Below are 22,039 nucleotides of genomic sequence, written 5' to 3' on the forward strand. Positions count from 1 at the left end.
GGCATGGGAGCTGGGTTGGGTCCTAGGTGAGGCTGACAGCCAGCACCAGGCTAGCCCACCCCACCCTACCATGGTGGAGGGCAGCTGGGGAGATGCTGGTGCTGCACCTGGTGAGGAACAAAACCCCCCGGGTGGATCCTACAAACAAAACCCCTTCAGGATCATAGATGGGGACAAAAGCAGCAAGATAAATTTCTTTTAAATTGTTCACCCAGCAATTCCCTCACCACCATGTAAATGTAATTTGCTTACCCAACCTAGCAACATACTCTGAACTAATCGCAGCATCAGGGGAAAAAAAAATGCTCTGAGTAACCAGGTCACTTATTTCTCCAGTGAAATCTAATGTGCCGCGGCACTTGCGCTTCTCTCTGACCTGTGCCTGTGGCTGCTGTGCTCAGTCTGGTGCATTTTACAGAACATTTGGTAATATACTGTCCCTGAGGTCACGTCAAGTTTTGAATACAGGCTCTGAATTGTGGATTCTTTCCAGAAAATGTAACTCAAACGGTGATCGCTCCCTGCTATTAAATTGGAAAGATTTGCTGTAGAAACTAGGTCTTGCCTGAGAGCTTCACACTGATTTCACAGTAAAAAGGGTCTTGGGCAGCGATCAGGAGCTGGGCGAAGCGCAAGGCTGGGGACTCCTCATCTTTCCTTGAGCCCAGGGGACGCTCTGCACAGATCTTGGCAAAGTAAAGCTGTGTGAATGTACACAAACACAAATTCAAGCAGATGGAAAAGCCCAGGTAAAGCCGTGGGCACCGTCCCAGCCTGGCTTTGCTTGCAGCAGCATCCTGGAAAGCCAAAGGGATGGGTTAGGCAGCAGGAGCATAGCTATGTTTGGCTGTCCCACGTCCTCCAGACTTGCTGTCGTGGTGCCCAGGATAATCCTGGTTTAGGGCAGCTCTGCTTGCTGTTGCCCAAATAGACAGTTCATGTGTCCTACCCTCTGGCAGAGCCACAGCGGAGCTGAGAGCATGGGCACGTGAGCAAATGCTGGAATATGGGCTGGTAAAGAAAGTAATGGAAAAATGACAAGTCAATGGCATATCTTCACGGAGCTGCCCTGGGAACAGGGAAACTCCATCTTAATGTTGAATTCATGCAACATGACCACAGAGTGCAAGGAAGGCTGGGTTTTAGCAAGGGGAGCGAGCCTGCACAAAACCAACCTGAAGCTCAGGCCGTGCCGAAAGTCGCAGCAAAGCCACATATTGCGACCTTTGGCTATTTGACTCTAACTATGATGGACAGAACGAAAATTATCCCTCCTCAACTACATTGGGGGAAACTTAAATACGAAATTTAGCATTTTGATTGTTCCACAGCCAGAGAACACTGACCTTTTCCGACCACAGTAGAGATCTGGCAGAGGAAAGCAAGAGGCAGGATTGATTTTATACTCAAGACAGCTCTAAAGCCGTGAAGTCCAGAAAGTGCCAGCAGATGGTGGTGCTGCCTTTCCTGAGGCTCTGCTGGGCCCCACCAGCACAGGCTCCCGGCTTTCTCCCTGCCTCACCTGCACTGAGGCTAAAAATAACGTAACGTGCTCAGAGGTTTCAGGTCAGAGCACCTCTGATTAAAATGGAGAACTCTCCTCTTCACATGCATGTATTGCAGGACCCTGTGCAATGCCAGGGACAGAGCTCACAAGGGAGATGCCTGCGGGATTTGCCACAGGAGAGGGGATGACGACAGGGCTGGTGCTGGCTCACAGCCTGCACCCGTCAGCCTTTGTGTCAGCTTGGCCTCTCCTGTCCCCACCAGAAGCACAGCACGAAGGGCGCGTTCACCCCACAGCGCAGGCTGGTACAGAAATACCCAGGTGGCTTTTTTGGGGGTTTTATTGCTACACTGGTCTCTGCATTGAGGGATGAGCCTGTTCCTGGGGTGCTCCAGCAGTGCCAGCCCTGCGCAAGGGCCGCAGATCTGCTGATCGGTCTGTGTGAGATCGTGGCATTGGCAAAGTGCAGTTTTACCCCAGAACATCTGCTTGAGCACCGGCACTGACATCGGGGACAGAGCTAGGTCCAGCTGTAACACAGGTGGGAGCAGGACTGGCAACGTCCCCGCTTTGCTTACCCTTTCCCAAGGGTCTCCAGGAGGGATGTCAAAGCCTGACAGATCCATTGGTTCCATTGTCCCCTCCCTTGGGAGTAAATAAATATTTTTAGACATGAAGACCAGCAAGCTCCTGCTGACCCGGCACCCTGTGACCCCTTGCTGGTGGCACCAAAGCAGCAGTGCTGCCAGAGGGGCTGGGAGCTTGGTGTTTCCCCATCAAGCCATGGTTGCCCTACTTGCTGAGCTGAGTTTTGCACGCAATGCTGTGTCTGCAACAGGTCATCGCCGGGACCTCTTGACTCATCTTTTCCAAGCCAGTGCGCGATGCCAAGGATAACAGGTTGAATGCAGGAGACAATACCTGACACTCCTCGCTCCGGCGGGACTCCCAGTCGCCCCAGCCTTTGGCAACAGGGAAAGCTGCCAGGCTGGAGTGGAGCAAAGCCAAGGCTGGCTCAGCAGGTTTGGTGCCACCAACCCGGGTGGCCCCATGGGGCAATTCCTCCAGGAGCACAGTGCCCCGCAATTTCCCTGGCACCGGCGGGTCTGGGCAGGTTTGGCTCATCCAGCATATCCTCCTCATGGCTTTAACTGGAGGGAGCAGTCAGGATTTGGGGCACAGAAGCCCTTTTTCAAGTGAAAACACAGCTGGCCAGCCCGCTGGTGGACATGAGCTCCTGGCAACATGGCCTCACACAGCACAGCCATGGTGGTCCAGCACAGCAGCCACCACAATCCCCTTTCCTTTGGGATCACAAGTGTTATATCTCAAATTTATGTTCTCAAGCCACAGATGCTTTTTGCCCCCTCAAATATCCTGGTTGAATAAAAAGCTATGCCCTGTCCTTGCTCACATCTCCCACCGCCACCCTGTCCCTGTCCTGGGGACTGTCCTGTGTCACACACTGGTGTGGCCCAGGAAACCTGCCATCTGCCATTAACCAGAATTTCAGGTCCTCTTCAGGTTGTAGGGTTTGGCCAGCTTATTTACATGCATTTATGGATGTACCCCAGAGCACCCCTGTGCAGGAGATGGAGGGATTTATGAAGGGAAGAGCAGCTGAAGCAATTTCCCTTTAGCTTGGGTCCTTTCACTACACAGCCCGGGGCTGCTTTCACATGGCTTCACCAGCCCACCTGGCCACTGGGCGCTGCGATGGTAGCCGTGCTCTTCACCACCGCCCCGCACTCCCCGCCAGCCCAAATCTGACCAGTGGTGGGTCATAAATATGCTCCATGGTAGGAAACACCAGCCATGGGATATAAATAGGAAAAAGCTGCTGTGTCTGCCCGCCCTGATGGTGGGTGGGATTGCGCCAAAGGAAGACCCAACAAGCCCAGGGATGTGTTAGATGTTCCATCTGTGCTGGCTCAGTGCCGGCTTACTGGTTATACTGGGGAAAGCCCTGATCGAAGGGGGAAGCTTATGGGTCTGAGCACGATGCGGGTGCTCCTGTCACTACAGTGGGGTCTGGGGATGCTGGGTGCTGCAAAGGTCGCTCAATGCAAAGAGTTTGGAAAAAGAAGAAAAATAACACAGAGCCCAGATGGAAAGGTGTGTGGGAAAGGCAATGGTGAGCGTGAATAGGCCAAGAGGGATTTGGGTTACTGCCAAGAAAACATCTCTGGTGTCTCTATACCAGCTTGCTAGAGGCACGTTGGCCACCCCAGCCAGCACCATCTCGGCTCTGTCAGCTGGAGAAAGGGAGACGATCCGATCCTGCGATGCAAAACCGGCGGCTGCCTCAATGCAGGCTCCTGGAAAAGCTGGTCACCAAGGTGGGAATGGGCATTACCAACAACGCAGCGGGGAGATGTGAATGGGGCTGCTAGCTGGGGGGCATTTCAGAGCCCAGAAGCGGGCAACCATGAGGATGCTGCGAGCCAGGAGGGTGGAAAAGCCCCCAACCGCCTAAACCCCAGCGTGCAGGACAGCGGTGAAGTGGGGTTATCAGCCGAGCCCAGCAATGACTGCAAATATGCCCGAAAAAGAGCAAGGGCCTTTTCTTCAACAACTGTCTCAATTTCCAAACATCCCATTCCCCCCCCCCCCCAAAAAAAAAAACCTCGTGGTCCTGCCATGTACACTCACCGAAATCATTTTTCTTTATTGCATATTGCCATCTTAGAAAATGTACAGTCTCATAACATTACACAGCATTTCCTGCTAGCTAAGACTACTAACATCCTTGCACCTAACAGACTACCTTGGTCACTACGAAGCTAATAAGGTCCAAGACATATACTTCAGTTTACAAATTATTATGGAATTATTATTTTTTTTTCCTTTTTGGCATTATTAAAAAAAAAAAAATCTTTAAAATACACACCCAAGAGAAAGAGTGGCTACTTACACCAGCACCAATCTAAAAGTAGTTTTTGACAATGGCACATGGAATTACCTGCACACAGCCTTCGTATTTATTTATAAAGATATAATTTTTTTTCGTTTTTTCTTTTTTTTTTGAAAGAAAACAAAGAAATGGCAAACTCAGCCCAACAGCCAGGCCGTTGTAAAACAATAAAATAAAATAATAATAAAAAAAAAATAACCACAAAACAGGTTTGGAAGGGCAAGAGGAAATCTGTCAGGAAAGGTCCTGATGTGGCACTGGGGTCGCGGAGGCAGGAGCCAGGGGTGGGTGCTGGTGGCCGAGCCCTGCACCCAGGGACCCCGGGAGGCAATTGCCCTTTCCAAGTCCCACCGCCTTTTGAATTAAACACGTGTGACCAACCATTCCTTAAACCATCAGAGGCCAGACTTTTTTTTTTTTAACCTTTTTTTTTCTTCTTTTTTTTTATATTTTAAATTCCCCCCAAAGTCCATTCCCTCAATTGTATCAGCCCCATTTTTTCAGCCATAAATAAAAAATATAAATAGAGGCACTTTAGTTAAGGAATAGTATTATCATTACCTTTTGTCTTTATTTCCCCCTCCTTCTTAAAGCAAAGTGCTTAACTCCACCTTTGAACATAATCTGCAGGTTTTGCAGCTGCTTGGATACGAGGTGCTGGACTTTTTTTTGCGCTTACCTGCTTATTTATTACTGCTTTAAATGCTACTCAGAAAGTCTTTTTTTTTTTTCCTTTTCTTTTTCTTTTTTTTTTTTAAATCTACAGTGCGTCAAAAGTTGCAATGAAGAAAAGAACAAAATGGTAAAACCACAGCTCTTGACAATTCTGGTTAGAGAGAGATTTCACAGCTTTCACTCAGCACGCAGATGCCGCAGCCTTCAGGTGCTTAGAACCATATTTTTTTTATACAAATTAGTTTAAACAGCACTTTTGCTATACAGTACATATAGTTAACTGACATCCCATACCCCACCAGTAATACCGATTATCTGACAAAAAAAAAAAAAACAAAACCAACCTTATTTCAAATAGTGTTAATATCTAGTGCAACAGGGACAAACTCATCTCTCCACAGGAAAAAGAACAAACAAACAAAAAAAAAGGATCACAAAAGTATTGGTGGTATAAAAAGGTTTTGTTTTTCTTAAAAAAACACACCACAAATAAATAAAAGTAAAAAGTAACAGTCCTCTATATACTCAGCATAATTTAATAATAGAAATGTTAATATGTTAATGGTGGTTACTTTTTATTCTCCAATTCTTAATTTTCTAAACCTTTAAATTATTACTCCCTGAGAGCTCTGAATTATTTTTATTAATTTTTTTTTTTTTTGTCTTTTTCTGGACTGACATTTGACAGGTAGTTTTGCTTACAAATTTGCAATGACAACAAACAGCAAACCAGTCAAAAAAGGACCTGGCTAAGAGAACAAGCATTTCTTGGCATCGCTGCTTCTGTGTGTCCGGTAAAGGAAAAAGAAAAGAAGGTGGGTGAAAGCCGGCATGTTTTGCACCAGCCACTTTGTACGTCAGAGACCCCCGGTCCTGACCCACCTTGACAGAGGATACAGTTTGTCCCATTGAACAGAAAGCAAGAATAAAAATTACAACGCAAAAGTTTATGCTCTTCGTCTCCTCCGAGAACCGACCTTTCCCACCATCTTGGGCCATAAAAACGTTATAAAAGTATAAATACATCTGTGTGGCGTTAGAGCGATAAGCACTTTGGGGTAAACTTTTTCCTTTAGCAAGGTGGCGGTAAGAGGAAAAAGAGCGTTTCCCAAGGATGACGGGAAGAGCATCGCTGGGAGCGCCCGCGGCGCTGAGCTCAGGAACCAGCACGAAAGCACGGACGTGCGAGTTTTCAGGAATAATCACGACAATGAGAAAAAAAAAACAAACCCCAAAACCAGATTAAGTTCAGTCAACTTTGTTTCTTTCTTTTCCTCTTTAAACCGCTTGGCTTGTGCGCAAGGCATCCCCCGCAAGCGGCCCGGAGGGGTCCGAGCAGGAGAGCGGTGGGGAGCGGCTTCCCATTGCCTTTGGGGACCCGCTGGCGTCTCTGGGTTGGGTCCTCTCTTGCTCCGCGGACGCGGCATTGTGCTTGTGCATGAGAACTACTTTTCGGAGGGGTTCGGAGGGGAGGAGGTGGTGCTGGCACCCATCAAAGTGGCCTGCCCGCGCATCTCCATCCGCACCCCCGACCTGACTATATACACAGTATATACATACACACACTCGCCCGCGGGAAGAAAGAGCGTGCCACTGTTTTGCTTTGAATCGCAAGGCAGTATAACGGGAATTAACCCCCCCCCCCCAGCCACTTCAAAAAGACTAACCCGCTTTTTTTGTTGGGTTTTGTTGTTTGTTTTTCAGAAGTTGAGCTTGGTGACGGGCCTCTCGCGGCTGCTGTCGGCCAGCTGGTTGGCGATGCGCTTGCGGTTGCGCTTCAGTTTGGAGAGGTCCTTATCGAAGACTTCGCCCGAGCGCAGGGCCGAGACGAGGTCGTCAAACTCGCCGCCTTCCTCTCCGCTCTCTTTTGCCTTCCTTGCTTTGCGCTCCCGCTCCCGCTGCTCCTTCAGCTACGTGCCATGGTGGGGGGGAAAGGAGATGTCTCACCGTCATGCAGGTGGTTGTGGGGGGTGCCCAACACACATGTGGTGACCCCCAAACCCATGAAACAAGACCAATTTCCCACCCCAGTGCTTAGCTCAAGAGAGCTGGTCATAGTTATGGATACAACCCGTGGGCCGAGGTCCACAGCCCCACGGCTGCTGCTGGTGGGTCACAGCAGCCCACAGGCAGCATCTGCTCTGCTGCACATTTTAGCTCCAAGATCTCACCAACCCAGGGTCATTAGTTAATTAAGCAATCAACAGTGAAAAGCCAGTGGGTCTAAGAGCACAGAAGCTCCTTGCCCAGTCTTCAGTGCTCCCCGTGCCACCATGACCACCATAGGGACAGCATGGCAAGATTGCCATCCCTGGGTGCCCCGAGGGTGCTGCCAGACGCCGGTGCCTGCTCACCTGTGCCTCCATGCGTGCCCGGCGCTCCTCTTCCTCCTTTCTCCTCCTCATGTTCTCATTCTCCTGCTTGGCCTCGGTCACAGCTTGAAGGAACTGGTCAAAGATGCCAAAGAACTCATCGGGCTGCATTTTGTCTGTGTCTTCTCCAAAGTACTTCACAGCCTTGGAAAACTGGGAAAGAGATGACAGGGGTCTGTCAGTCTTGGAGACACCCACCACACAGGTGAAACCCCCCATGGGAAGACTTGGACCTGATGGAGCGGAGAGAAACGCTTCCAGCAGCCACGGCGGAGAGCAGGGCTTTGCTTCATCAAGCCTTGACTTAAACGTGAAGTAAATCATCTGATGTTTTTTACCTGATGCCCTGTAAGAACTGACCTGGATCGCTCCCGAGCCCCCTCTCCTAAAACATCCCCCCCCCACCCCTTCTTGCCGCTGGCTCTGCCCTGCCTCAGCTCGACTTTATTAACTAAGCAGCAGTAAAAACAAGGAAGCAAAATATTGTGGGACCGAAGACTGAAGACATAAAACTAATAGTAAACACGGCAGGGGAAGGGAAACTCGCACTTTTAAGTTTTTCTTTGAAGTATTTTTGGGGTATTATTTATCATTGCCACATGCTTTGCTATTGAAACCAAATGTGTTGGTGAAACTTCTAAAAGACATTTCTGCCCAGGCTCCGGCACAGCCCTGGGTAGCGAAATAGGGAGTTTTCCGTCCTTTCATGCTGTCTGCACACCGTTAATGTAAGGGAGTCGAATGAGGCCGTAGCAAAGGTCAGGACAGGACATCCACGATCTGCTGATGTGTCCCAGTCCCCAAGGAACCCACAAGTCATCCTTGGGACTGACATCCTTTGTTCTCACTTCCAGTTTTGAAGGAGACTCTTTGTGCACAGAAAGTTTGTTAAAATTGTGATGGGACGTTCTGGAGATAAGCACGCTTAAAAGAAAAGAAAAACAAAGCCAAAGCACAAACAGATTTATTAGTTGCTTTGATTTTGCTGGGTAGACCGAGAGGAACATTTTTAAAGCCTGCCTGTATGATTTAGTTTTATTTGCAGGGGTGCCCCAGGCTCTTCAAAAGACATTTAGGGCATTTTTATTTCTTTGTTTACTTAAGAGACTTAGCACTTCAAGATGCAGGCAGGAATTTGAGAGGTACCACTATATAAGTCAAAATAACTGAGGTTATTCTTGTTGATTTGCATCAAGATACTTGATTCTCTGCCATGTTACAGGAGATTCTGGTGGGGGGAAAGACTGAAAATGTTATCCTCACAGGATATAAAGTTTATAAAATAATGATGTTTCTGCTTTCCTAAAAGAAAGTAGTAACACAATTTGAATCTGGTCATGTTTAAAAAGCAAAGAACTGATGCACAGCCCATCCTATCCAATAACCACGGGAACAGCTGTACATTGCTTCAGAGTGGACTTCGATGGGCTCTGAGCATCACAACCAGACCTTCTCCTCCAGATCCAGCCAAGTCAGCAGAAGACAATAGTTTGCAGTGTTTGTCACCATCTCCACAGTCCTAACTCACTACAGGCAAGATCTGACAGATTACTGTCAACAGTTTAAAAGGGTGGCCTGGGCTAGCCATGGTCACAGGAAGGCCATGGTCGATCATAATGCTCAAGCATGGGTGGATGGTCTGAAGGACAGTGCCAATGGGACACTGGTACAATGAGGGAGAAGGAGGTGGTGACACTTGGTAACTTCTGTCTTTAGAGAGGTAGCTCATGCAGTGGGACAAGGATGGGACTTCTAAAAGGGCTTGTGCTGGACTATCTCCCTGCCACTTCAATCGAGATGAAGGCCAGCCAAGGAGGAGATACTGGAGGACTGTTCTTGGAGGAAATGGAAACCAGCTGTGTGCCCCTTTGCTGAAAGAGGGGAAGCAAAAACTGCTTGGGAATCACAGATGTCAGCCAATGGCCACCCCTTTGCTGTGATTTAAACCAGCCTGGTAGGGAGAAAAGGACAATGTGGCAAGAGATCATTGCACGTGGCTGCAAAGCACTCACCAAGGCATTACTCAGAGGAAGGCAAGCCTTTTAAGTAGCTTCTCTAACCATGTCTGAAGTTGGCCTCAATTCATGTCACCAAGCTCCTCTCTCTCTTCTCTGGAGAGAAGAGCTGCGCAGGTCTCAGGTCGAAGTTACACATTGGATGTTATTTTGCCCTATAGAAGTGGGGTCACTCGGGCAGCCTGAGATGTCTCTGTCAACCTCTGGGAGATCTCATGCCCAGCCTGAAGACCTGGTTGCATCTTTTCCTCCTCTTACATCAACACCAGAGAGAACAGCCTGCTTTCAGCCTTCATTGGCCAAGATGCCCCAGCTGCCACACTCCTAACTCTAAAGCCACCAAATCTGGGATACTTCCATTTTAAGACACAGAAAGCAAAGCAAGCCCTCTAGGCTTGAGTGAAAGCTCTCCACCAAAACTCAGATCCTCCCAAATGACCTATCATCTCCCCCGCTGATGGACACAACTCTTCCATGACTAGCCCCTGCCTTGCACTTCCAAAAGATAGACAGGTATCTCACGGCTTTCTAGAGCACATCTTGTGTCCCAGAAACAGTCTGTTGGCCTGACCTGTGATCCCCTGGCATGTTGGGTTGTGGAGCAGGAAAAAAGCCCTGGGGACAGACAGGGATGTACCACCCACCCACTGCAGACAAACCATGAACAGCAAGCCAGCATCTTTCTCTTGTCAGGGTCTCAGCAGGACACTTGCATGATCTTGTGGGGGACGTATCTGAGATTTTAACACAGACCATGTGCTCTGGGAAGGTCAGGACCTTCCCTCCCCTGTTGGCTGGAGGAAAGGCTGAAACACTACCCAGATCTCAAGGACATTGGTGACCTTACCAGCTCTTTCGCTTCCATCAGAAGATCTTCAATGTCTGAGAAGCTGAAGCTGGCTAATGTGATGAACTGGCTGACGACAGACACAAACTTGTCACCTGTTTGCTGAACCTGAGACTTCTGGAAGTCCAGCTCCTTTGGAGGAAAAAAATGTAAATCTGGTCAGGCCCTGGCTGATGAGGGACACAAATACCATTGGCCTCCGTTAGTGCTGCTGGGTGCGTGCCTGCGTCAGTGCCACAGGTACCGGCTGCACCGCCACCGCTGCTCCCTCCTGCCGTGCGCGAGGCCACGATTACCCTGTTTTACAGTATCATGACTGCAGTACGCTTTTAAGGCCCAATCCTGCCAAAAAGATCATGGAAGCAGCGTAATTTAGCAAGACAGCGAGTCCTTCGGGATATCTCCACCATTTCACCACCACTCCAGCCAGGCTGCAGAAGCGCTCCCCAGCCCCAGCCCTCTGTGGTTTTACAGCCAAAGGGAGACCCCTCGGCACATCACAGGTCCTCCCCGGACATCGTCACCAGACTTACTCAGCATCCCTTGGCGTATTAGATACAAACCACGCACGTGTCTAACCACACAAGGTACCTTCGGTGCCAAAACAGCCCTAAGAGGACAGGCGCACGTGCAAGGCAGGAAGGAAAGACAAACAGATCTCCAGGATGTGAGATAAAAGCAGCTTTGCTGGGAGCTCCCTCGCCTGCCTCCCTAAGGAGGGATGCCGTGGTGCTCTGAGCCAGGCTGGACTATATTTGATTTAAATAATACTTACAGTCTCCACCGCTCTCAGGCCGCTCCTCAGAGTGTTTATTTCTTTCTCCAGCTCAGTCATGCTGTTGGAAACGGCAGGATGTTAATTTTCAGCCTTCCCCAGCAAATTCTACAGCTCTCTGACCAATTCGACCGTGTTTTTCCACCGAAAAGACCCCAGCACTGCACACATTGCCTCCTGTTTGCAGAGCAGCATGCCTGGAGCAGCAAATTGGGCTGACAGCCTCTAAGCTGGGACAGCTGCTTATCTCAAAGTGGCTGCAGTTGCTTGTTTTAAAGCAAAGCACTTTTCTGTATTTTTAATCAAGGGGACTGTGCAGGCTTAGCAAGCTCAGCAGCCTCCAGACCTCCCCAAGCAAAAGGTGAGCTCAGGAGAGGGCCTTGCCGGGCACAGATTTCTCTTCCCTTTTTGAGGGCCAGCAGAAGACAGGCTTGTCCCAGTGCACAGTGGACAGTTTTTCAGGGTACCATGGTTAGGTAAATGCCACACAAAGCATCCTTCCTAGCAGCAAGGCTTTCATAAAGGGAGACGACCCAAATATAGAGAAATAAAAATATATCATCACATCTGGCGCCGACTTTGTTTACACAAGGCTAAAGCACCCGATGAGCTTCGAGTTCAAGTGCTTACGGGTTTCTACCACTACATCTGAGGGGAAGCTTTCTCACAAAGACTTGATGACCACAGGCTTGACGTCTTTCCAGGGGTGTCTGTCCTAGGGCTGGGGTCCCTGGAAACGCTGACGTCAGGTCATGGGGCAAGCGTTCCTGGCAGGTTTAGTCTGGGAAAATGCAGTTTTGGGAGCCCTGTGCTCCAGCAGTTCATTACTAGCGGTGGGATTGACAGAGGCGGCAATTTTGCTTCACAGCTGCAGGGCTGGGGGGAATTTAGGGTTTTCCAGAGCTTTAGAAACTTTTTGGTTTCACTCTAGATTGGACCAAACCCAAATATTACATATGGTGTCCGGTTTAGAGCAAAATGATAAAGTTTAGGAGGGGGGGGAAAAACCCTCTACGCAGACATTTTCTTTCCCATACGTGTATCTGTACAACAGCTGCAGATACACAAGCATGAGAAAGCCAGAGCCTTCACCGGCGAGGAGCGTTCCTTGCTCATCCACGTTCTCAGCCAATGCCTACGAGAGCAGTGTCACACACTCCTCCTCGCACGCCGAGATTTGTCCTGTCACTTTGTTTAATCCCTATGGCTGACGATTATTTTACATTTTAAACACGAGGATGCTTGCTTTGCACATTACAGATCTACTGCGGGGAAGCCACTATTGCTCAAGAGCACTTTAAAAACCTGAAAGACCTTTGAGCTGCCGTAAACTCTGTGTGTATTTGCCATCCTCTCTAAAAAGGTGCCGTTTCAGGCTCTTTTCATGTCCACGGCTAACACGAACGCATGCTGGCTGCAGAAACCTGTGATCTTTGCTGCTCACGTCCTGAAGCAACAAAGCCTGTAAGCTCCCGCTGAACTTTAAAACCAAAACAGCCTCATTGATTTCAGAGGGACTTCGGCACATACCTCAGGGCTTTGCAGCGCAACAGCAGATTCCTCCTGCGCTTAAAAGTTCAGCACGTATTTAAGGGCTTTGCTGAATGGGGGCCTCCGCCGGCAAAGACGGCGGCAGCCTGCTCCGAACAGGTCACTGGGAGGCGGGCAGGGTTTAAAAGCTCGTTGCAAACACCAGAAACTCCATGTTGGTGGTGAAACGAGGGCCAGGCAGGACCTGGAGGCAGGTGAGCCCCTCGCACTGCTGCCTGCTCCTGCCCGTGCTGCAGGCAAAGCCTCCCCACCGCATGCAGATAAACAGCTGCCCTTTATCTGCAGCCACACCGCAACCGCTTCCTCCCGGATTACTTAACGTACCATTAGAAATTAATTAAATGCTTCTGCGGTGAGATAACAACAGGAAACGGCTGCTCCAAGCAGCTCTCCTCCCTCACGGCTGGAAGCTCGCAGCCTTTTGCTGCAAGGGCTGAGATTTAAAGCCACCCGGTGATGATGTTTGCTCCTGCCTCCTGGGCTGCCCTCGGGCCAGCATGGCTATAGCACAGGGCCCAGCCTGGCGCCCAGGATCTGGCCAGGAGTGTGAGCAGGGAAGGGTGACATGGAAAGGCAGGCTGAAGCGAGGGGAGAGGCACTCCTGGCACTCCCTAAGCACCGCCTAAATCCCTGCTTACTTGACTTTGGCTGCCTGCGAGATGTCTCGCAGCTCCTCGTGCAGGCGGAGGACTTTGGGATATTTCTTTTCAACGATGGTGATGAGATAGTGCAGAAGGGTGATGTTCCTAGGAGAGAGGAGCAGCGAGGTCAGCGTGGCGGCACCATGGGGATCTGAGAGCTCAGTCAAAAACCCTGGTTAAATCCCAACCTGGTAATGAACTATTTTGGGATTTCTGCAAGGATGCTGCTCGCTGGAGATCTGGGGACATGGGATGGGTCTGTCGCATGCACAGCCACAGTGCAGAGCAGCCCGGTTCCTGCAAGCAAGAGCTCTCCACAGGAGGGACCATGGGGAGGTGACGTATCACTCCTCCCGTCCTCCACTGTCTTTACTGATGGATGAGACCAGGCAGGTTTGAGATCTGACCCAGCTCCTCTTGCCCTGTGCACAGAGCTCTGCAGGGAAGAGCAAACCAGGAGATGGCTGTGGCAGCTTGGGGGGGCTGTAGAGGGCGTTCCTGTGGAGAGGAACCCCTGGGATCCCTCCTCCAGCCACTGAGCCACAGCATGATGGCTCTTGGCTTCTCAAAGTGGGAAAAAAGCATTTGGAGGATGATGCTCCCAATCAGTCTTGGCTGCCGTTTAGCCAGCCCAGGAAGGAAAGCCCTTGTTGATCCTCATGCTGATCTGCAGCTTGACTTCCCTTGAAATCTGTCCTGCTCCAAAAATGGATGCCTGCATCACTGGATGTGCCAGATGGGGTGGCAGGAGGCAGGGGACTGCTCCCACCTACCCATGTCCCAGAGGCAACACTAACGATCCCTCCATTCCCCCAGCATCCCGGGGACCATGGACACTACCGAGAACAAGAGCAGAGGCTGCTCACTTGTCAATGCTGGACTTGGTGTCCGCGATCTTGTTGAGGCTGGAGATCTTAAACCCGAAGGCGTTGCCCCTCTGGCCTTTGTTCATGTAGTTCCCGAAGGCCAGGACCACCTCCAGCAGCTGCTGGAGGCTGCTGCTCTGCAGCACTGCCTTGGAGCCGGCACGGATGGCTGAAAGCAGAGAGGTGTGGGACATTACCCCCTGCCCCAACAGCACACCGGGCCCTTGCAGCAACCCCTTCAGTGTCCCTATGGCCAAAGAGTGGCCACCAGCTCCCTCCCTTCCCCTGATCACTGCAACCTCCACAGAGGGATGCTCTTCCTATGAACACTCCTCGTGCCAGCATGGAGCCCCTTAGGGACCTTAGCAGGTCTGGCCACTTGCCTTCCACCTTGGGTTTGACTTCTGCAACTCTCTCTGCAAACTTCTTCTTGAAGTAGAGGGACTGCAACCTTTGCTGATAATGGTTTATCCTGGAAAAAAAAAAAAAGAGGTGCAGGTTGAGCTTTGCTTGCTCCAGGCAGAGCTCAGTTGCTCTGCTGCTCGCAGCTGTGCTAACAAAGCTCGCTTGACCCATGGTGATTAAAAAATAATGACTGCATTTCTCCCTGAAACTATGCTGGGATGGGAAAAAATGACAACTGAAACTACAGCTGTCCTGGGGTGGATCCAGGTGGGCTCTTCAGCACATGCTTAAGCCTATCCTTAACTCAGCAGGCTCAATAAGTGCATTTTTACACCTTATTGCTATGAACAAACAGTTCATTTACGACCACTCCTTAGCAAAGATGCTGATGAGGTCTGGGCTACCATTGGCTTTGTGATGAGCTGCGGCTGGACACAGGCACACCAACTGCCAGCACTAACAAAACTGCACCTTCAGATCCTCAAAATGATGGCCTGGGCTGGAAAGCCACCAACACAGCCTAATCCAGCCCTTTCCTGGGCAAGTTAGGGATGGCTGTGCTCATGTCAGTTGTATTTAAGCTAAACAAGATCTCACTTGTATGCAAATGGCAGTCTGATTTGAGTCATTTGGACCAAGGACCCACGGGAGATGTGCTCACAGACAAGGCCATGGGCTACGCTGTCGTTGTACTAATCAGAGGTGACAAAGACATCACACTCCGTTACAGACCACAGGGCAAATTAAAAAGCCGTGTCAGATATCAAGGGAAATATTTGCATCAGCATGTTGTGCCTTCCAAAAGATGAAGGCATGGGAGCAATACTTGGGTGAGACACTGTGAAGAAGAAAGGTGACCTCCGATACGAAAGCTAATTCTGAGCATCTTCCAACCCTGAGGGCTCAGGTCTGAACTTCACAGCTCCATCCTGCCTGTCTTTGACACTCAGCAACTACACGGTGCATTGCCCTGGTGCTCATTGACACATTTCTCAAGGAGGACAGGAGCGTTTCTATTTTTGATCTCCCAGTACAATCTCAATTGTAAAACTCACTGACTTTGCAAACAAGTGACTTGCTTGAAGTTCAGCTAAGAAATTCAAAGAGCTCAATACTCAGTTGGATTTAAATAAGGAGCTTCAAGATTTTAACCCACCACCTCTATAGAGGATGTGCATGCAAAAGATAAGGTTATTCATCCCTGAAGAGTTCTAAGCCTTAAATGATTGCTACCAGGAGCAGGAAGAAATGACATTTCCTTTCCGTCTCATGGATTCTCAGGAGCCCCAGGGACAAGTCATTGTGAGGTGAGGAGTGGCATTCATCTACACAGCAGGGCAAAATTTACATACATCACTCTTGAGTATTTATTAGGTATGTTTGTGTGAAGAGGAAAGGAGTATTGCATTACCGTTAAAACAGCACCTGGACCATGATCCAGATGATGGAGTCTTTCAGAGTTGTGCCAGACTGAGCTTTTCTTCCCCAAATGAGGGGAAATGTGTTGGGACATGACCTGGGAAGCCAAGTCCTCTCTCCAGAGGATCCATCTCCCCATCCCTGCCCCCCAGTTCCGTCCAGCTGCTGCTTGTCTGGGATGCACAACCCTGATTTTAGGAGCACAGCATCACGAGCAGTCCCAGTGGGTGGGAGCACCTTGCTTGCCCTCCCATCCCTTTGGCCAACTCATTTCTTGATGTGAAAAACAGTAAGCAGGGGTTATTTCCCAACCAGGCTCCATGAAACAGCCACATCGTGACCAGCCCGTGCAGGCACTGGCCAAAACACGTGTCCCCTGGGCCACCAACCTGCTCATTTCAAAGAGGAACCGGTCAGCCTTGGCCATGCGGTCCAGCTCGTGCTTATGCTCTTCCAGCAGGTCAATGTCACCCTTTTCAGGAACAAACTTCAGGAGCTAAACAAGGGAAAGCACACTGGTGGACATGAGGGCCATGCACAGTTTGTCAGGAGCAAAATGGTGATTTAGTCGCTTGAATCTACTACCTTTCAGTATGTACAGAAAGCGACCCCAAGGCACATATGAAGTAAGAGTTATTGTGACCTCCCTCCTATTACGCCATCACATTAGTGACTCTTGGTTCTGCCCTGCCATCACTCTGGTTTTACAACAGATGTACTATGTCTGCTCCAAGGAGGTTTTGACATGAAGTCTGCCAGAGGAGATCTGAGGGACTCTCATTTGCTGCAACTCTACCTATTTGCAGGTGGAAATTTTGTGCAATGAATCCTCCCATGTCTCTGCTGAAAGTGCAATTACCAGCTCAGTTTTAAGGAAATGCTTCCAAAGGGATTCAGAGGGGGTGAAAAATGGGATTCCCTTTTTGAGGACTGCAAAAATGCTGAACAAGCTTTCAAAAATAAAAACCCACCGAGCACGAACTTCACGCCGCAGTCACAAAATGGGCACCTGGCTCAGCCTTGGGGTCCCAGGGCAGATTCGAGTACAGGCATGGTACGTGGAGGCCATTCTGCTCCCAGTGCCGATGTTACGACCAAGATGCTTTCCTGCTGCTCCAGCCCACTTGGGTGGTTTTTCAACATGCGGTTGGTAAATAATTTGGGGCCCTGACACACTTCTCAAAGCCATGGTTTTGTCCCGAGCACCTTGCACAGCGTGGTCTCAGCATGAGGCAACCACAAAGGAGCACGAGACATGTTGCCCACCTGCTCCAGCATGTCTTTCGGGAGGTCCTCCTGCTCGTCCATCGTCAAAATTGCTCGTTTGATCTCCTCGTTCGAGAGTTTCAGCCTGGGAGGTGGAGGGGGAAGGAGAGTTATTCCCAGCCCAGCAATCACAGAGCTGAGGAGCGTTTCCTCCACACTCGTGTGACATGAACAGCTTAACTCCTGGCCAGCAGCAGCATCGCAAATAACACTATACAGCGTGTTATGAAGAAGGATGTGCGAGAAACGCGGTAGGACCGTGCTCTGCCAAGGCACGGCACAGAGCAGCCCCGCTGTGAATGGGGGCGGGTGTCAAACCCCGCCGGCCAATTCCCTCTCCCCACACCACAGCTACCATCCCCTATTTTATAGCATTGTATATAAGTATTCTAAGTAGTGTATTATACATGTATTAAAAATAAGTAACTTTTACATCTAACTCTCGCACACAAAAATGCTGTTCCTGCAGCGCCGGCATCCCTGAGGGCCACGGGACCAGTGGCGGTCACGCTCCCCGTCTGCAGCACAGCCCAGCCCGGGCTCAGGAGCGCAGCTCAGCACTGCTCCTGAACCCATCGCCACAACCCCTAAGGAAAATTCAGCCAACTTCCGCTGCTTTTCTTTGTGCTGAACATTGCCTCTCCCACCCCTCCCAGCTGCCTTTGGTTGGAGTCTCCATCTAAGAAGAAAAAGAAATCCCAAATTTGGAGAAATGGATGTTGAGCATCCCAGGAAACCCATCAGGTTTTTTTTTGGAGGGGTGGGGATTCAACGTGCTTCGAAGTGTAACCAGTTGGAAACCAGGTCCCCCCCCGCCTGCTTTTTTCTTCCTCCACTTCACGTAACAGGAAGATGTGGCCTCAAATTGGAGATTTCTAAAACCACAGACCATTGTATCACAGCAAGCAACAGCAGGTTGGTGTTCCCTGGCAGTGGTTTATTCGACAGCAGCCTGCACTGAGCTGAGGCAATACATAGAAAGACGCCCTCAGCTCCTCCTGGGCTAGAGCACCTATTAATTACAGTTTAATACGTCTGCAGCACTCCCCATGACTGCTCCCTGCAAGGACTTTGACTGCAAAACCACACATACTTTTCTTCATGTTTTTGCACTGCAGTTGATAAAATAATCTAAATGCAAAAGAGGGAAACCCCAGAAACTCCTGCAACTCTGTCTGCCAACATCCTATCCCTTGCCCAGCTTGCAGTGATGGTTAAAGCCATTGTAATAGATAAGTTTAAAAAAAAAAAGTCCCCTGTTATTGCATGCAAGGAAAAGACCTGTTTGTGGGCTTGGAGGAAACCTATCACCCCAGTCTCAGTGATCAGCACTGCCAAGGGATGCTGAAACACTGGATGTGGCTCAAAGGAATGAGCTGAAACCAGAAACACACCCTACGGCAGGATGTGAGACCTGCGAAGTCAACCTGATCAGCAGATCAAAAAGAAGATTGGGAGCTGACTTGATCACTCCAACTAATTAAGAGGAAGGTATTTTCATCCTTGCATCTCTTCAGGGAGCAGACTGAGACTGTGGAGCTGGCTTTTGGAAGATGAAGCTGAAGCAGGAAGGTGCTGGTCTCTAAGACCAGGCTAGAAAGGGTTTGGTTTAGCTTGACATCTTTTGCTCAAGACTGAAAGTGAAGGATTAGCTTTATTAAGGCTGGTGGATCTTACAGACCTGGCAAGTACATATTTGTTCCTTTTGAGTTCATGTTTTTCATCTCGTACCCAGTCCTCTCTCACCTCCTGCTTGAGGCAGCACCCCAAGAAAGAGTTTGTTAAACGAGGAGTGAGTTAAAATCTCACCTCAGCCAGAGGAGGAAGCACGAAGGTTGCGCTGAGCAGTGGCCAGGACAATTGCTAGGCTGCTCCACAAGGAGCAAACCCAAGATCCATGGAAAATGTCCCCTCTGATGCTTGCAGTGACGAGCAGCCGTGTCCTGTAGACACCCTACCTGTCCCATATGGGACGGACACGACCCGAGGTGGGATATGAAGCTGCAAGAGGACTCTTTTTACACCCAAGCAGCAACACAAGAGCTCAGGCTGCCAACAAATGTCACATCGGTCCCCACCCTGGTGAAAAGCAGACACTGGCTGGATTTGGACATTTGGGGGAATCCCTGGGAGGCAAAAATGCTCCTGGGAGAAGGGGGCAGGTAGGCAGCCACCCCTCATCCAAAGTCAAAGTGAACACCTAAAATGGACACTTTCCACCATGATCATCTCCAGGAGGGCGGTGAAAGATGAGGGTGACTTTTGTAAGCCCTGCTTATTAAAAACAAAGTCAATAATAGAATATATTTTAAAAAAAGAGGCTGAAAAAACTTTTCTCAGGAATCATCAAAACCCCAAGGTTTTGCTGCCAAGAACAAGAGCCTGCCCCGGCATCGGCAGAGAGCAAGCGCGGGGCGCCAGAAGAAAACAGCTTCTCAGACAATTTGATGGGAAAGGGGCCAGTGAAAGCTAGAAGCTTATCTATAACCACAATAATTATCATTGTTGGCAGCAGCTGTCGAATGCGAGCCGTCTGAGAGGAACGGGGTCACAGGACTTGCTGTCACAGGGATTTAAAGCCAGCAGCCTGCCGATGCAAAGTGACAGCTCGCCAGCCTGACGAGCGCGGGGCTATTTTGCGTGGCTTTTGTAGAGTCCTGCGGAGGACGTAATAAGTGTGAAGGGGAAAAACAAATTCCGCCGGTAAAGGGACGCACCCTCTTGAAAAGCCACATTCATTCGAGAAAAATGCTCCATGCTGCCTCGCCGGAGAGAGGAATCAAACGAGCCATTCACCGCCAGCGCAGGCAGAAAGCGATGGAGCAAGGGCTTGATTTGCATCTTGCAGAAAGCAGCACTAAAAATACACATACATACACAGGGAGCAAAAGCAAGGACACAGTGGGTTTGTCGAGGAAGACCCGATAATGTGCTGACCTCAGCAAGCGTTCTCCAAAAACCCAGAAAAAGCAAATGTTAAAAATATTCTTGTGCTGCATTACAAGCCAGAGGAAAATCCAGTGATCTCACTGTGCAGTAATTTCTCCCAAAGCAAGGGAAGCAGGCAAAAAAATAAATCTACAGAGAGAGATAAAGTATCTCGCTGGCTGTAATCTTTCCACACTGCAAGCCAGACAATGCCTGGTGAGCTTACAAACGTCTGGGCTAAATCAGGGGCCAGGCTTGCAGGTCCTTTCGCATGTGAAAGTGTGCTCGTCCCCATCGTGGTTGCGCGAGGAAGGCGGGAGAGCAGCAGCCCGGCTGCAGCGAGTCACCCTGCGAGACCAGGTTAAGCCAAGCCCTTTGCAACACCGGGGCCAGGGAGGTGCTGCTCTGCTCAGCTTAGGGACGGGCAACTGGGGCGGGCAGAGATGAAAGGGTTTGCCCAAGGTCATACGGAGTCTGGCTGGACCTGAGCCTACACAGGCCCTTGGGAGCCAGCAGAATATTTGGGCTTCATCCTGACACTGCCCTTCCTTTTAGTCGCTTGGCATCAAGAGTAAATCGCCCAGAGGGATCTTAGCGAGAGAAACTCAGTGGTGGTCCCTTGCAAAAATGGGGGAAGGAGCAGATTTAGCTGCTGCTGCAGTGCTAGAGAAATGCCCTGCCTGGCTGGCCCCTCTGCCAGGGCATCCCTGGGAGCACCACAGGACAAACCCCAAGGCATGTCCAAAGCAGCAGCTGCCACAAGTCGCTGCTCGCCCGGAGCTGCTCAGCCCCGCAGGACTCCCATGATGCAGGATGTGTGCAGAAAAAGCCATATGAGAGTCCTGGAAACCACCCTGCAAGGCAGGTCTGATCCCACTTCTCCACTAGGAAATGACCCAAAGGGGAGGGCATACAGGCAGCAGCCCCCGTCTTGTCATTTTTGTTGGATTAATTACTGGCAACTCATTTCCAGCCATCACTTTCTTGGAAGAGAAAGATTTGCTGGTGAGATGAAATTAAGACCTTTACTCAGTAAGGCAGGCAAGATGCCTTTGAATTGCTTGAGTAGCTCCCTTTCCCACCGAAGGGGCTATTTGCATTCTTAACTTTCTATTATACGCTTAAACCTCTGGCTGAATTACACCTAAACCCACACTGACTGCTCAGCCTAAGTACGCCGGGAGGCAGCCCAGCCAGTGCCCCAAATCCCATCGCTTTACTTGCTAATAGCTGGCTGACATAGACGTACTCATTCGCCTGCTGCTTGAAACTCCGCTTTCATCGTCATCCTTTTTATTTGGACAGCTAGGAAGCATGAAAATCCCCAGAAGCAACCCAGAGCAGAAATGGCCATAAACACAGCAATTTTACCACCGAACACCGTGGCATGCAGCTCACTGCACTCATCACTCCCGCTGCCCACAGGGCTGTGGACCACCTTCAGGAGAGCTTGAAGAAGCTCCAAGGACTGTGAGTTACTTGCCCAGAGGGGTTTTTTTTGCGGGCATCAGCCTCTGCATGCTTTCCAGGGAAGGAAACCAGCTGGGCTGCCCAGGCGAGGCACCGGCTCTGCCGATCCATGGTCTGGGAAAACACAGAATTTGGGCGCCACGGCTGCAAGCCCAACCTGCCAGCGATGCTGCTCCATCCTGGCCGGACCTGAGTGGCACAAAAGCTTCTGCACTTCCAGGCAGCGGAGCAAACATTTCTGAATGGAGCTATATTTTACTGCTATTGGATTATATTTTTTCTGGGTGAGTCAGAAACAAGTGGCATTTTCTACTGCTGTTTGCGTGGTTTTTTTTCCAAGTAGCTACACTGATGGTTGATCTTTTCAGACCACCGCAGCCTGGCTTCT

The 22,039-nt window shown here is 50.0% G+C and overlaps 1 protein-coding gene across 3 annotated transcripts in view; it reads right to left on the bottom strand.

Moving 5' to 3' along the window:
* Positions 1–4,152: 4,152 nt before the first annotated feature.
* The window catches only part of DAAM1 (dishevelled associated activator of morphogenesis 1), a 98,220-nt gene continuing 80,333 nt past the window's right edge, over positions 4,153–22,039 (bottom strand). For all 3 annotated transcript variants that reach the window (XM_054827662.1, XM_054827660.1, XM_054827661.1), the window contains 9 exons: positions 17,254–17,338; positions 16,377–16,483; positions 14,547–14,635; positions 14,164–14,332; positions 13,295–13,402; positions 11,106–11,166; positions 10,331–10,462; positions 7,451–7,621; positions 4,153–7,006 (listed from right to left, as the gene is read on the bottom strand). In XM_054827662.1, coding sequence (XP_054683637.1) covers positions 6,797–7,006; positions 7,451–7,621; positions 10,331–10,462; positions 11,106–11,166; positions 13,295–13,402; positions 14,164–14,332; positions 14,547–14,635; positions 16,377–16,483; positions 17,254–17,338 — 1,132 coding nt within the window. In that variant the 3' untranslated portion in view covers positions 4,153–6,796. The remainder of the gene's footprint in view (positions 7,007–7,450; positions 7,622–10,330; positions 10,463–11,105; positions 11,167–13,294; positions 13,403–14,163; positions 14,333–14,546; positions 14,636–16,376; positions 16,484–17,253; positions 17,339–22,039) is intronic.

The sequence above is a fragment of the Grus americana genome, chromosome 5 (assembly GCF_028858705.1).
Source record: "Grus americana isolate bGruAme1 chromosome 5, bGruAme1.mat, whole genome shotgun sequence".
NCBI classification, from domain to species: Eukaryota; Metazoa; Chordata; class Aves; order Gruiformes; family Gruidae; genus Grus; species Grus americana.